The 12334-nt window shown below is 39.6% G+C and overlaps 1 protein-coding gene across 5 annotated transcripts in view; it reads right to left on the bottom strand.

Annotated features, from left to right (window-relative positions):
* IQGAP2 (IQ motif containing GTPase activating protein 2) overlaps window positions 1-12334 on the bottom strand; it is a 310132-nt gene that overhangs the window by 29987 nt on the left and 267811 nt on the right. For all 5 annotated transcript variants that reach the window (XM_015140297.3, XM_078004903.1, XM_028849526.2 and 2 more), the window contains 6 exons: window positions 8968-9131; window positions 6093-6317; window positions 4777-4917; window positions 4334-4418; window positions 3654-3886; window positions 1006-1138 (listed from right to left, as the gene is read on the bottom strand). In XM_015140297.3, the coding sequence (XP_014995783.1) occupies window positions 1006-1138; window positions 3654-3886; window positions 4334-4418; window positions 4777-4917; window positions 6093-6317; window positions 8968-9131 (981 nt within the window). The remainder of the gene's footprint in view (window positions 1-1005; window positions 1139-3653; window positions 3887-4333; window positions 4419-4776; window positions 4918-6092; window positions 6318-8967; window positions 9132-12334) is intronic.

The following is a 12334-nucleotide window of genomic DNA, read 5'->3' as shown; positions in this document are numbered from 1 at the left end:
GGTACTTAATAGATGCTAATGGCTGACAGCAGTGATGTCTGCATGCAAACCAGATGTAGATGTCATAGCACAGCACATGATGTGAAAAACTGCCTGCTTCCAAGAAATGGCGGTTTCCAGAACAATGGAAGTGATTCTTCGCAGAAGGCTACCACCTTTGGGTGATAGTTTCTTGTTTTCTTTGCATAGCCTGCTTACTGCCTCTCTATGTTAAAACATTAGAATAAAAAGAATATTCTCATTTCCCTCAGAAAATTACTGGAAAAACTGAGAGGGTTCCTAGAAGAGGGGAGAGACAGGGTGTGGGTCGAGATAGCATGGCTTTGGCTGATGAGAACACCATAGCCTGTCCCTGCCTGGGGCTTAAACTGCACATTTACAATCTGGCTTTATTTTTATTATTTATTATTATTATTTTTTGAGGCAGGGTCTCCCTCCATTACCCAGGCTGGAGTGCAGTGGTATCATCATAGATCACTGCAGCCTCAGACTCCTGAGCTCATGTGATCCTCCCACCTCAGCCTCCTAAGTAGCTGTGACTACAGGCATGTACCACTAAACCTGGCTAATTTTTAAAAATTTTTTGTAGAGATGAGGGTCTCACTATGTTGCTTAGGCTAGTCTCAAACTCGTGGGCTCAAGTGATCCTCCTGCCTCAGTCTCCCAAAGTGTTGGGATTACAGGCATAAGCCACCATCCCAGTCACAATCTGGCTTTGTAAATGGATTATGCCAAAAGTACACTTTCTTTTCTGGGGAGAAGTTTTATTAATATATAGGAGTCAGGGAATAAATATATCATGTAAAAATAGAATTTTCTTGTTTGGGAGAAGGAGTTTTATTACTGTATAAGAGTCATGGAATAAATAATTGAGGGATTTTTAGGGTTAAGAATATGAGTATTAGCACATGTGTACAATAAGTCCTGTAGAGATTAAACATTTTCAAGATAACAGATGCCTAAACCATAGGTCCATTGCTAAGACGCCTCCCCAGCCCCACTTACTGAATGTGTGCTGATGATTTCTTCTATTGAAATATAAATGACTGGTTTGCTGACTGTCACCAGGTCTGTGTATTTGTCCATATTAAACTTCTCTTCTGGTTCAGGGACATTACATGCTTCTTTAAAATATTTCCTAATAAAGGGGGAAAAAGTCTTAAGATAGACTCAAATGTGTGCATTAAACAGTTTCATCAAAATAGCTAGGAAAATTTGAATGATGACATGTACTTTGTTCCCAACTCAAACCTTGAGAGGACGTGTTATGGCTTCTTTCAGGCTGGCTCCTGGCTGTCGGAGCTGCATCCATGTTTCTGGATATTGGACCCAGCTCCTCAAACAGGATTGTAGAGAGTGGCGAGGGCCTCAGGCCCTGTTTGTGACTTAGTGATATAGTGACCTATGCACAGGTCATCTTAAAAATGTTACTTTAAAAATGGTCCCTGAAACTTAAAATAAAAAGTCAAAAATGATAATTCTTGATCTAAGAATCAAGTCTCTGTGAGGACTACAATAGAAAAAACAATTAGTCAAATTTGCTGCTTTAAAAAGCACAAGCTCCTGGGCCTGCATCACCCTAATCACCCTTCAGAGCTTCTGTTACCAGTTTGACAAAAATGAGATTAAGTCTACTCTTCTTTGTTGCTGCAAATATCTGCTGGCTGATGGAAAGACTGTTAAGGCTAGACATCCAGACACATAACATGTCCCAGTACTCAGACCCTAAAAAATCTATTTTAAGCTATAGCAAGTTTTGACAGAGATCAAGAAAAGTGAGACGTGCTGTGATCACAGTTTAGTAGTTCTATGTATTCTTTGCCTAAACAAGTCTTGTGCAGGTCGAATATATACTTTATTCTATAAAGTTGTAAATGTTTCATATGCCTGAAATCATTGTTGGTATCTCTCCTATGGGCACCAGGGTCTTATGTACCAGAAATGACCTCTGCTTTCCCAGCCAGAGGCTGGGGGAGGTTAAACAGCAGAGCCCCGTTGTGGGGAGCATGTTCCCGTGTGACAATCAGTTTTCCTGTGCTGCTTTGGTTATAATTTTTTGTAGATTTCTGAGAAACACAAAGGACAAATATGAGTGGAAGAAAGGACGAGTTTAGAAGAGGCTCACTTCTTTGGTCTTGTTTTTTTTTTTTTTTTTTTTTTTTTTTTTTTTTTTTTTAAATAAAGAATAGCTGGGAACATAAATGACTGATAGGAATACCAGCAGTTAAAAGTTCATGAGAAATGTGGGGAATGGATATTACTTTGTGTGTGTGTATGTGTGACAGCGTCTCACCCTGTCACCTGGGCTGGAATACAGTGGCACAAACACGGCTCACTGCAGCCTCGACCTCCCGGGCTCAAGTGATCCTCCCATCTCAGCCTCCTGAGTAGTTGGGACTACAGGTGCGTGCCACCACGCCTGGATAATTTTTAAAATTTTTTGTAGAGATGAGGTCTCCCTATGTTGCCCAGCCTGGATATTACTTTTTTAGTCGGTGAGAAGAATGAAAAAATTGCAGCTTGAAAAATCAACACTTTCTGTAGTAAGAGGATTTGGGGTAATTTTCTCACAAAAGACCACAAATTCTAAATAGAAATGAATAATCATGAACTACCTTTGTTTTCAGATAAGTCACTCACCCAGAGGGAGACTGAGGAATAGGAAATAAGTTTCCAAGTGAGGATTTAAAAGAGGCAAAATTGATGTTATACTTCTATGGCCTGTTGATTAAATGGCAGACATGAGAACAAACATGACAAGAGGAAAGTGCTTCCTCAGAGCTCTAGGAGGAGTGAATCTGACTACCAGACTCATGCCTTTCTTGTTAATGATTAGTGATATAACTTGGAAACACAAATCAATAGAATTAAATCTTCTTAAATGTGTCATTAAGAAAGGCTTGAAAATAGAACAGAACATATTCACATATACAATCATCAACAAATATAAAATCTGGGCTTTCCTAACCTTTCAAAATCAAGTATTCCATTTCCTACTACAGTCGTCCCTTGGTATGTTTGGGGGATTGGTTCCAGGACCCCCATACACACCAAAATTTGTGCATAGTCAAGTTTGAAATTGGCCTTGTGGAACCATGTATGTGAAAAGTCATCTGTCTGTATATGTGGGTTTTGCATCCCATGAATACTGTATTTTCTCTCTGTCTTTGGTTGAAAAAATCCATATATAAATAGACCCGAGCAGTTCAAACCTGTGTTAATCAAGGGTCAAATGTATTTGATGTAGATAAGGCAAGTTCTTCCTCATAGGAAAACTTTTTAAAAATGATTCCTGTCTTCTTAAGTTGAAAAAAGCAGAAATCTGCTATTTTGATTTTTAAATTCTAGGTACTAGAAGCCTGTAGCCTACAAGGAAGAACAAGCATTCCATTTTGTCAGCAGCAGAAAGAATACGCACAGAAAAGACTCAGTGTAATGGGAGTGCAGCAGTTGGGGTGGGATGGGATCGCCAGGCAGAGGCAATCTTGCCTGCACTTCCCTCTTTCCTCTTTCCCCGAGTGGTTGGTAGAAGAAATGCTTGTAACCACCTGGGGTTCCTGTCCTCCATGCCCACTCTAGCTCTGGCCACAGAGCACATATTATTCTTGCCTACCATTCTTGCATGTTTCTCCAAAACTAACGGCCCCTCTCACCTGAATTCCTGATACGTCTCTGATAAATAATTGTTCATAGATGAGAGATGCTCATTTTCTCCTTCAAACAGCTTGTTGGAGGCTGCATGCTGAAGAACCTTGGCCACCGATCCTAAGTTTCTCCTTTGGTCAGAATTTATCTGACCTCCAGCTGTCATGTCGATGATATCAAAGCCATCTGGAGCTACAATGGCTGGATTCATGTACCGATAGTACAGGAGGTTTCCAACAATCTGGAGTGATGTAGAAGTGCAAGAGCATTTTTAAGAAAGAAAACTCAAGAGTTTTAGTTTAGTTTTTTTTTTTTTTTTTTTTTTAAGATACATATTCCCTACATTTCCCAAGAGAAAGCAGATCATTTTCTGATGTAAATCCTAACAAGGAGTTAAGTAAAGGTAATGAATACTATCACACATTATTAATAGCATAATTTGTAAAGTTGTTTTTGATGAAAAAATGCTCATTGCCCCCAAAATGCTCTAATACAGGAATTTCAATAATGTCTAGGATCTCCAAATTAACCTCAGCTTAATCAATTATCTTGAGAGTCATTAGAAACAGAAGACCTGCAGCTTTTTATAAATAATTACACATGGGGAACAATCTTACAAAGTTATATGTTGGTAATTTTGATTCAAACCCCAGGAGAAGCTATGGTGAGATTACCCTTGAAAATCTACCTTTAATAGCTCATCTTCTGTTGCATCGGGGAATTTCTCATGGATCGAATTCTTCAGTACTTTGGCTATATACCTCAATCCATAACTACATATAAAACAGATGACAAAAGAAAATAATGGAAAAAAGGCGGAGTGAGGAAAAAACACACAGCAATTGTTCCAGTCAACTTCAGCTGAGTAGTTTTTCTAAAAATTAAACATAAGATGAGATGGTAATGGAATCACAGGACTTCCACTGATGATAATAACTGAGCTGTGTTTGCTACTGAAGTATTGCCCCTTCTTTACACAACACTCAGGATTTAAAAGGTAAATGTAGCAATCTTTAAAATAGTAAACACAGTATAAGGGAAAACTGCTGTCTTCACTACAGGGGCTTGTTTTACATCGTATTCCAAGAACTTCCAGGAAAGAATGTTAAACTTGCTGCAAGTACAACTTACGGCAGTAGATCAAGGGAAGAAATGATAGAATTCAGGACTTTGTTGGTGACCCTTCTCAGGTTCTCAATGGAAGCCTCCAGTTTATTTTTCACTTCTGGGTATGTTAGAGCTTGTTCTGTGGTCACATCATAAGGCAACTTGCTGAAAACACAAAGGCTTTAAATTAACTGGAGGCTTAGGTACAAGCATTAGTTTTTCTTGCCAAGTTGGTTCTATAGTCAAGCTTTGTACAGTGAATTGGACTTTGCCCGCTGGCACCAGTAACAAAATGTTTAGTAAATGAGGGGAGGCTCCACCCTCACAGAGGGTACCTTCTGCAACTTGGAGCAGGAAGGACTTGAGGCTGTCCCTCTGGGCTCTTCTGGCAAAATAATAGGCAGACCCAGGTAATTTAGACTCAGCTAAGTTTCTTTTAATTATAAAAAGCAAATGTTCATTACGGAAAAATAAAATCACATATCATCTAAAACAATACCAAAGCAGACAACCAATTTTCATACCTTAGGGCATAACTGTCCAAATCCTCCTCTGTGCATGTATGTCTATGGGCCTCACGTGTTGATGAGTATAATGCAATTTGTGTATATAGACATTCTATACAGATCCTGTGTGGTGTATGCAATGAGCATTCTTTTCCCAGAAAAATGGGTTATTGCACCTAACTCCAACTGGAAAATATACCATGAACTTTTTCTGTGCCAAGAAATGTATATCTACACCACCATTCCAAATACTTATTCCATTATGTGCTATACCAACATTTATTTAACAAATCCTTCAACGCTAAATATTTTGACTTTTCCTGACTTTTTATTATTACAAATAGTACTGTGACAACCAGCCACATAATTACAAAATTCTCTGTGTACACTTTATTTCACAGACATCCTTTTACAGAAACAAGAAGCTAGGATTGCTTAAATCTACAAACCACCACTTGGAATAAGCCAATCCAACCTGGATTGTTAAACCTTACACAGTAAAGTTACTTGATTGGTAACTGTAAAGAAAGTATGTATTATCAGGTGAAGAGAGAGTCTGCACCATCTCTAGGTCGAGGTTTAGAAATACACAAAGAAAACAAACAAGGGAGAGAATTATGGAAGCTGTGGCATCGGGGATCACCTGGCTCTGAAATCTGAAAATACCTTTTAGTATCAAGACGTAATTTGCATGGATATGTTAAAGGGAGGTAACATTTTGGATTGACAATTGACTATGTACCGTTTGCCTAACAAAGTTTAAGGGCGTAAATAAATACACATGTGAAAATATCAAAAAGCACAACAGAAGACCAACACCTTCCTGACTATTACCTGGCCTCTCCAGTCTGTGTTTCTAGTTGGTTCACCCAAGCCTTGTACACCTCTACAGGGTTCGTGTTGATAATCAGCGACTTGTCCTCGATGATCTCTTTCACCACTGCAGCCAGGAGTTGGCGCAGGGTGTTCTGTCCCCGGGCACCTCTATTGAAGCTGACGACCATCTTGATGACTGTAGGGTTACCAGTAACTATGTCCTGTACCTGGTCCACCTTCGATCTAAAAAAGCCCAAGACAAAACAAAATGGTTTGCTTCTATGGATACAGTTTTTTTTTTTTTTTTTTGAGACAGTCTTGCTCTATCACCCAGGCTAGAGTGCAGTGGTGTGATCTTGGTTCACTGAAACTTCCACTTCCCAGGTTCAAGCAGTTCTCCTGCCTCAGCCTCCTGAGTAGCTGGGACTACAGGTGTGTGCCACCATATGCCTGGGGCTAATTTTTGTACTTTAAGATGGGGTTTCACCATGTTGGCCAGGCTGGTCTTGAACTCCTGATCTCAGGTGATCCGCCTGCCTTGGCCTCCCAAAGTGCTGAAAATACAGACATGAGCCATGGCACTGGGCCTGGATACAGTTTTAAACAATGTATCTTCCCTCTGGAAGGCAAGGACTTCATGGAATTATACTTTTCTTTATGAAAATCTAAGTTGGTGTGCTTCAAAAACAAGCAATCATTTATAAGGTGTATATTTCTTTTTTCTTTTTGAGACAGAGTCTCACTCTATTGCCCAGGCTGGAGTGCAGTGGAGCGATCTTGGCTCACTGCAACCTCCTCCTCCAGGGTTCAAGCGATTCTCCTGTCTCAACCTCCTGAGTAGCTGGGATTACAGGCACACGCCACCATACCCAGCTAATTTTTGTATTTTCAGAGAGATGGAGTTTCACCATTGTTGGCCAGGCTGGTCCCAACTCTGACCTCAAATGATCCACCTGCCTTGGTCTCCCAAAGTGCTGGGATTACAGGCATGAGCCACTGTTCCCAGTCTATACGGTGTATGTTTCTTAGATGAGCAATTTGAGGATCTGAAAATAAAGTCACAGCCTCAATTTCAATCTAGAAGGCAGGTATGAGCTGAAAATGGACCAGGACTAACAATACTGGGTGACACTGTACAAGTATCATGCCCCTGTAGTTACCAAATTTCAAAAACAACTTTCTTGATTGAATGAACTGTTTTCACTTTTTCAAATCCCACTCAAAGCTGCAATACAGCTTCTAGCCGCATCAGATGGCTGAGAGAGCTTTTCTTGATTTATGGTTGCTGATTCTTTGGGCCTCTCTCCTCTCTTCCTTCCCTTTCTCTTCTCCCTCTTGACCACTTTCTCTCTCTCTTCCACCACCTTCCCCTTTAGAGCCTGACAGTGCCTGGTTCTTATCTTATCCAGTCATTCCTTTTTATTTCCTTTGCTGGCTCCTCTTCCCACCTTTAAATGCTATTTTTGTTTATTTTTTGACTAACTGTAGGTGCTTGTAAGGCGAATGAGGGTGAATCAATGTCCAAACAAAAGAATAACTGGTCTACCAGAGTCCAGCCAAAACCCACGTTCTCCCCTCAGACCTCATGTGCATGCACAGCTTCACCCGCCATCTCTCTGGGACCTATCCCCCTGAAGTCAGGAGTTCGAGATCAGCCTGGCCAACATAGTGAAACCGCTTCTCTACTAAAAATACAAAAATTAGCTGGGCGTGGTGGTGGGTGCCTGTAGTCCCAGCTACTCAGGAGGCGGAGGCAGGAGAATGGCATGAACCCGGGAGGCGGAGGTTGAAGTGAACTGAGATCACCATTGCACTCCAGCTGGGGAGACAGAGTGAGACTTTGTCTTCAAAAAAAAAAAAAAAAAGAAGAAGAAGAAGAAGAAAAATAAAGATTTCACAGATCCCCCCCAAAAAGCAAATAGAGCCTTAACAGCTGAGCCTTTACTCAGAGTCTCCCACTACCTGGCCCTACCCTATCTTTCAGGATTCATCTCCTGGTAGTTAGTAATTAGGTCACATTCTGGCTAGACTAATTTACTTTCCTTCTGGGACCTATGCCCATGCTGTTTCCACCACCATTGTGCCTTGTTTCCCTTTTCTATCTCTTCTCATAAAAATTGCAGCTATTCCTCAAGGTTGGGTCAAGCACCACCTCTTCTACAAAATCTTTACTAGTCAACCTAGCTGGAATCTTTCCTCCTATCCTCTAACCTGATACACTGTACATGTCCTTCATTTAGAAGTGTCCTTCATTTAGTACTTACCACATTCCACTGCATAGCATTCCTATTGCTGATGAATCACATTTCTCATGGGCTTACAGACACCCGGAGGGCAGAGGTGGCTGACTCCTATGCTCCCAAAACCAACAGGAACTAGTATAACTTAAGGTTTCCACAAGTTAGGAAGGCCACCTGAGCTAAGGACATTTCTCATGCATGTTTCTCAGTCCACTCATTATAGCTACCTATACAATTTTTACATTAACTGAGTCGGAAAATAAATTAGCAAAAGTAGCTTAAGTTCTAGTAAGAAGGGAAGACTATTTCAGCAGAGATTGCACTCTGCATTCTCACCCATTAATGGCCTTACTACTCAGAATTTTAATTAAGTTAAATGTTTCCACTGACTTCCAATATAATATTGATTTTCAGTTTTACAGACATACAAAATCAAAAGTTAATTTAACACTACAGAAAGTATCATTGGTGGGAGAAAATGGTACTTGAATATAGCTCTAATGATATAGAAGTATTCTCAAGAAACTTGATATATTTTAATATGTGGGAATAACTTATATGAATTTGAAAATAATTTTAGTAAACCAAAGACAGCCACCACTAACAAAAGGATCTATTCATTGGTATTTTTACATACATATTTGTATACATACTTTATTTCTTCCTCCAGAGCAGTTTTAAAAAGCTTGAGAAGTAGATATTCTTCTCGCTGATTAGAGGCATAATTATATAGTGTGAAAATAACAGTATCCATAAATTTAGTGGACTTGTTCTGTGGCATCTGGAAAATCAGCTTAGCCAAGTATAAAGGGTTGGTCTAGAAGGAAAGAAGGAAAAAGAAAACAAAAAAATCCCACAAAACAGTAAGTTAATATATTATTAAAGCACAAAGCAATATCTGATTCCCTGTCTTCAATGACTTAATGTCACTAAAAGCATATAGATGAGTATATAAAATAATTTTTATGTGCCAGGTACTCATCTCTATGCTATTAGTATATAGTATAACTTTCTACTACAGTTTCCTTTAGACTGATATTAATATAACTTTCTACTTTAGCTTCCTATTGTATATTAATATTTAAAAATATTAATATCAAATATTAATTACTTAATATTATTCATATCATACTATAGGAAGCTATAGTAGAAAATTATGATAGGATTTAAATGATACACACTATATGATACACTTAACATATTATATCTACTTTTCACTGTTGACATTTTGAGCCACATATTAATATTTATTGTAGAGACGCAGAAGACAGGGTGGGTAGCCAACAGAATCTGGTGTCCAAAGACACTGGCAAAGCTTGGGCATGGTGGCTCGCACCTATAATTCCAGCGCTTTGAGAGACAGAGGCAGAAGGATAGCTTGAGCCCAGGAGTTCGAGACAAGCCTGGGCAACATGGACAGGCCCTGTCTCTAGAAAAAAGTAAAAATAAGTTAGCTAGGCGTGGTGGTGCATGCATGCAGTCCTTGCTACTCAGGAGACTGAGGTTGGGAGGATCATTTGAGCTCGGTATTTCGAGGCTGCAGTGAGCCGTGATCATACCACTGTATTCCAGCCTAGACAACACAAACTCTGTATCTTTAAAAAAAAAAAAAAAGAAAAGAAAAGAAAAGTGGACTAAGGGCCCAGCTATATAGACTGGCCTAGAAGGATTGATGGATGAGTAGAAGGAAATGCATACTATCTTGTCAGACTGGAAAGAACAAGAAAAGAATACATTTACAATGTGGGAACAGCAAAATGGCCACAATGTTCTACCCAGAGTGAGAAGGGGGAGTGAGGTAGGGAGGCTGAAGAGAGGGGTGAAGGTCAGGACAGTTGATAAGGGAAGTGCCAGAAGACCATAAGCAAAAAACAACAAAGAACTTAAAATGGACGTGGAACCCTGCGGGTTCTGATGGGAATGGACCCGTTGGATACAGAACCAGCCTTCATGGTGATGTGGCTTTTCTCCAGCAGCTACACCTACCAGGTAGAAGTTCAAAGAGAACAATAGTATTCAGGTTACAGAGGAAAGTATGTTCAAAGAGAAATTTAATACTCCTAATCTTCATCTTCTTTCTGACAAGAGAAGAAAATTTTTCTAAACTTGAAAACTAGTATTCATCTAATATACTCAAGCAGTTTGGGCAGCTTTTAAGAAACCTCAAATTCTGGTTTACTTTACCACTTAGGTTTACTTTTAAGTTCATAATGATGGGTTGAAATTTTATAAATAAGCAGCTCAGTACTTTTTCTTGATAGCTCTGTAGTGACTCTTTTCCAATGTGAAGTATATAGGAATTAGGAGAAAGGAAACTTACTCTAGGACTAAATAAAGATGCCTACTCACCATTCCTCCTAAGGTTACCTAAAATTTTTAAATTCAGTTTCACACTGAAGAGACAAATCCCCCAAAAACCTATATACTAGCTGACCTGTGGCTTTGGTTAAGAATTTTTGCTACGTCGGGTGTGGTGTCTCATGCCTGGAATCCTAGTGCTTTAAGAGGCTGAGGTGGGTGGATCACTTGAGCTCAGGTGTTTGAGATCAGCCTGCGCAACATGGAAAAACCCTGTCTCTACAAAAAACACGAAAAAATTAGCCAGGCATTGTGGCATGTGTCTGTAGTCCCAGCTACTTAGGAGGCCAAGGTGGGAGGATTGCTTGAGCCCAGGAGACGAAGGCTGCAGAGAGCTGTGGTTGCTCCACTGCACTCCTGCCTGGGCGAGAGAGTGAGACCTTATCTCCACAAAAAAAGAAGAAGTCTTGCTAAAGTGTAACCTATGGGCTGAAGGAATCCAGGTCATTTGCTTTTCTATAATTTCTTCAGTGATAATGGGCTAATGTCTCAAAAGAAGAGAAGGAGAAGAAAAATATATGATTTCAACAGAGATTTCACTTGATACAACTGAATGGTTGCACCCTTTGGTTGTACATTTTGGATTGTTTGTGGATAAAGTTTGGTGGGATTATTCTAAACATGCTCCTGTGCTTTTTCTTCTTCCCAAATGCCTCCATTTATCTAATAAACAATGCAAGTCTTAGGTCAATGACTAGATTTTGACTTATTGAGACAAATTGAGAAAACTAAATTCTACAGAATCTTCAATATGCTTGAAATTTCATGGATATAAAAAATGATAAGTGCCTAAGATTAACTTTCAAACTGGTAGTTGACTACTAAATTAGGCAGACCAAAGTCCTTTCCTGCTTAAAGTGAGCCCCTTTTCTTTCTAAGTTTGCCGGCGTGAAACAGTGGGTTCCACAGACAATTCTAAGTACTGTTAACCTTTTCCTTCTGTACCGCCGTGTGGTGGCCACTTGTGTGAAGATGTTCATATGTTTGAAGATGTTCTCCAACCTCTTATTCCAGGTAGAGAAATTTCAAACCTACCAAAATTAACATTGTCCGTGAGATTCGCCACACCTCTTATTTATGGTTTGTGTAATGTGCTCTCTATACATCTACAGACAGTGACATCCTCAAACAAAGACCTAAGCATCTCCAGGCTTTGAAGGAATTCCAACAGTGGCCCCACTCTGAGAGACATCTGACTCTTCCAAGGGAGAACTATGGATCCACCTCTTTGGGGAAACTTTTCCTGCTGAAGAGGATGCTTGTTTATTTCTATCGCTATCATGCAGTTTCCTTTGTGACTAGCTGTATGTGCTAGTAGGCCTGACAGGCTGAATCAATGGTCAAACAAAACAATAAGTGATTCATCAAAGTCCAACCATAACCAGTCAAACTTATTAGTTCTCACCATCACTCAGGAAGCAATGGAAAATTACTATTCATTTAGATCACAGTAACATCATGAAAATAATAAAAGAAAAAAGAAGTACTGTTTTGAAATCCCAAACCCTCTGGCTCTTTCCCCCACAGAAGGGGAGATTGGTTCTGGTAAATATCTGTTTTTCACATACAGTTATTTTAATTTTTTCATGGATGACTGTACCTGTTTTTGTTTTGTTACTATCAGATTTATATTGTTTCTGCAGGTAACCGCAGTATAATATT

The sequence above is a fragment of the Macaca mulatta genome, chromosome 6, assembly GCF_049350105.2.
Source record: "Macaca mulatta isolate MMU2019108-1 chromosome 6, T2T-MMU8v2.0, whole genome shotgun sequence".
In the NCBI taxonomy this organism is placed as follows: Eukaryota; Metazoa; Chordata; class Mammalia; order Primates; family Cercopithecidae; genus Macaca; species Macaca mulatta.
Note: the sequence above shows the minus strand (reverse complement) of the source record. Positions and strands in the feature narration are given on the sequence as shown.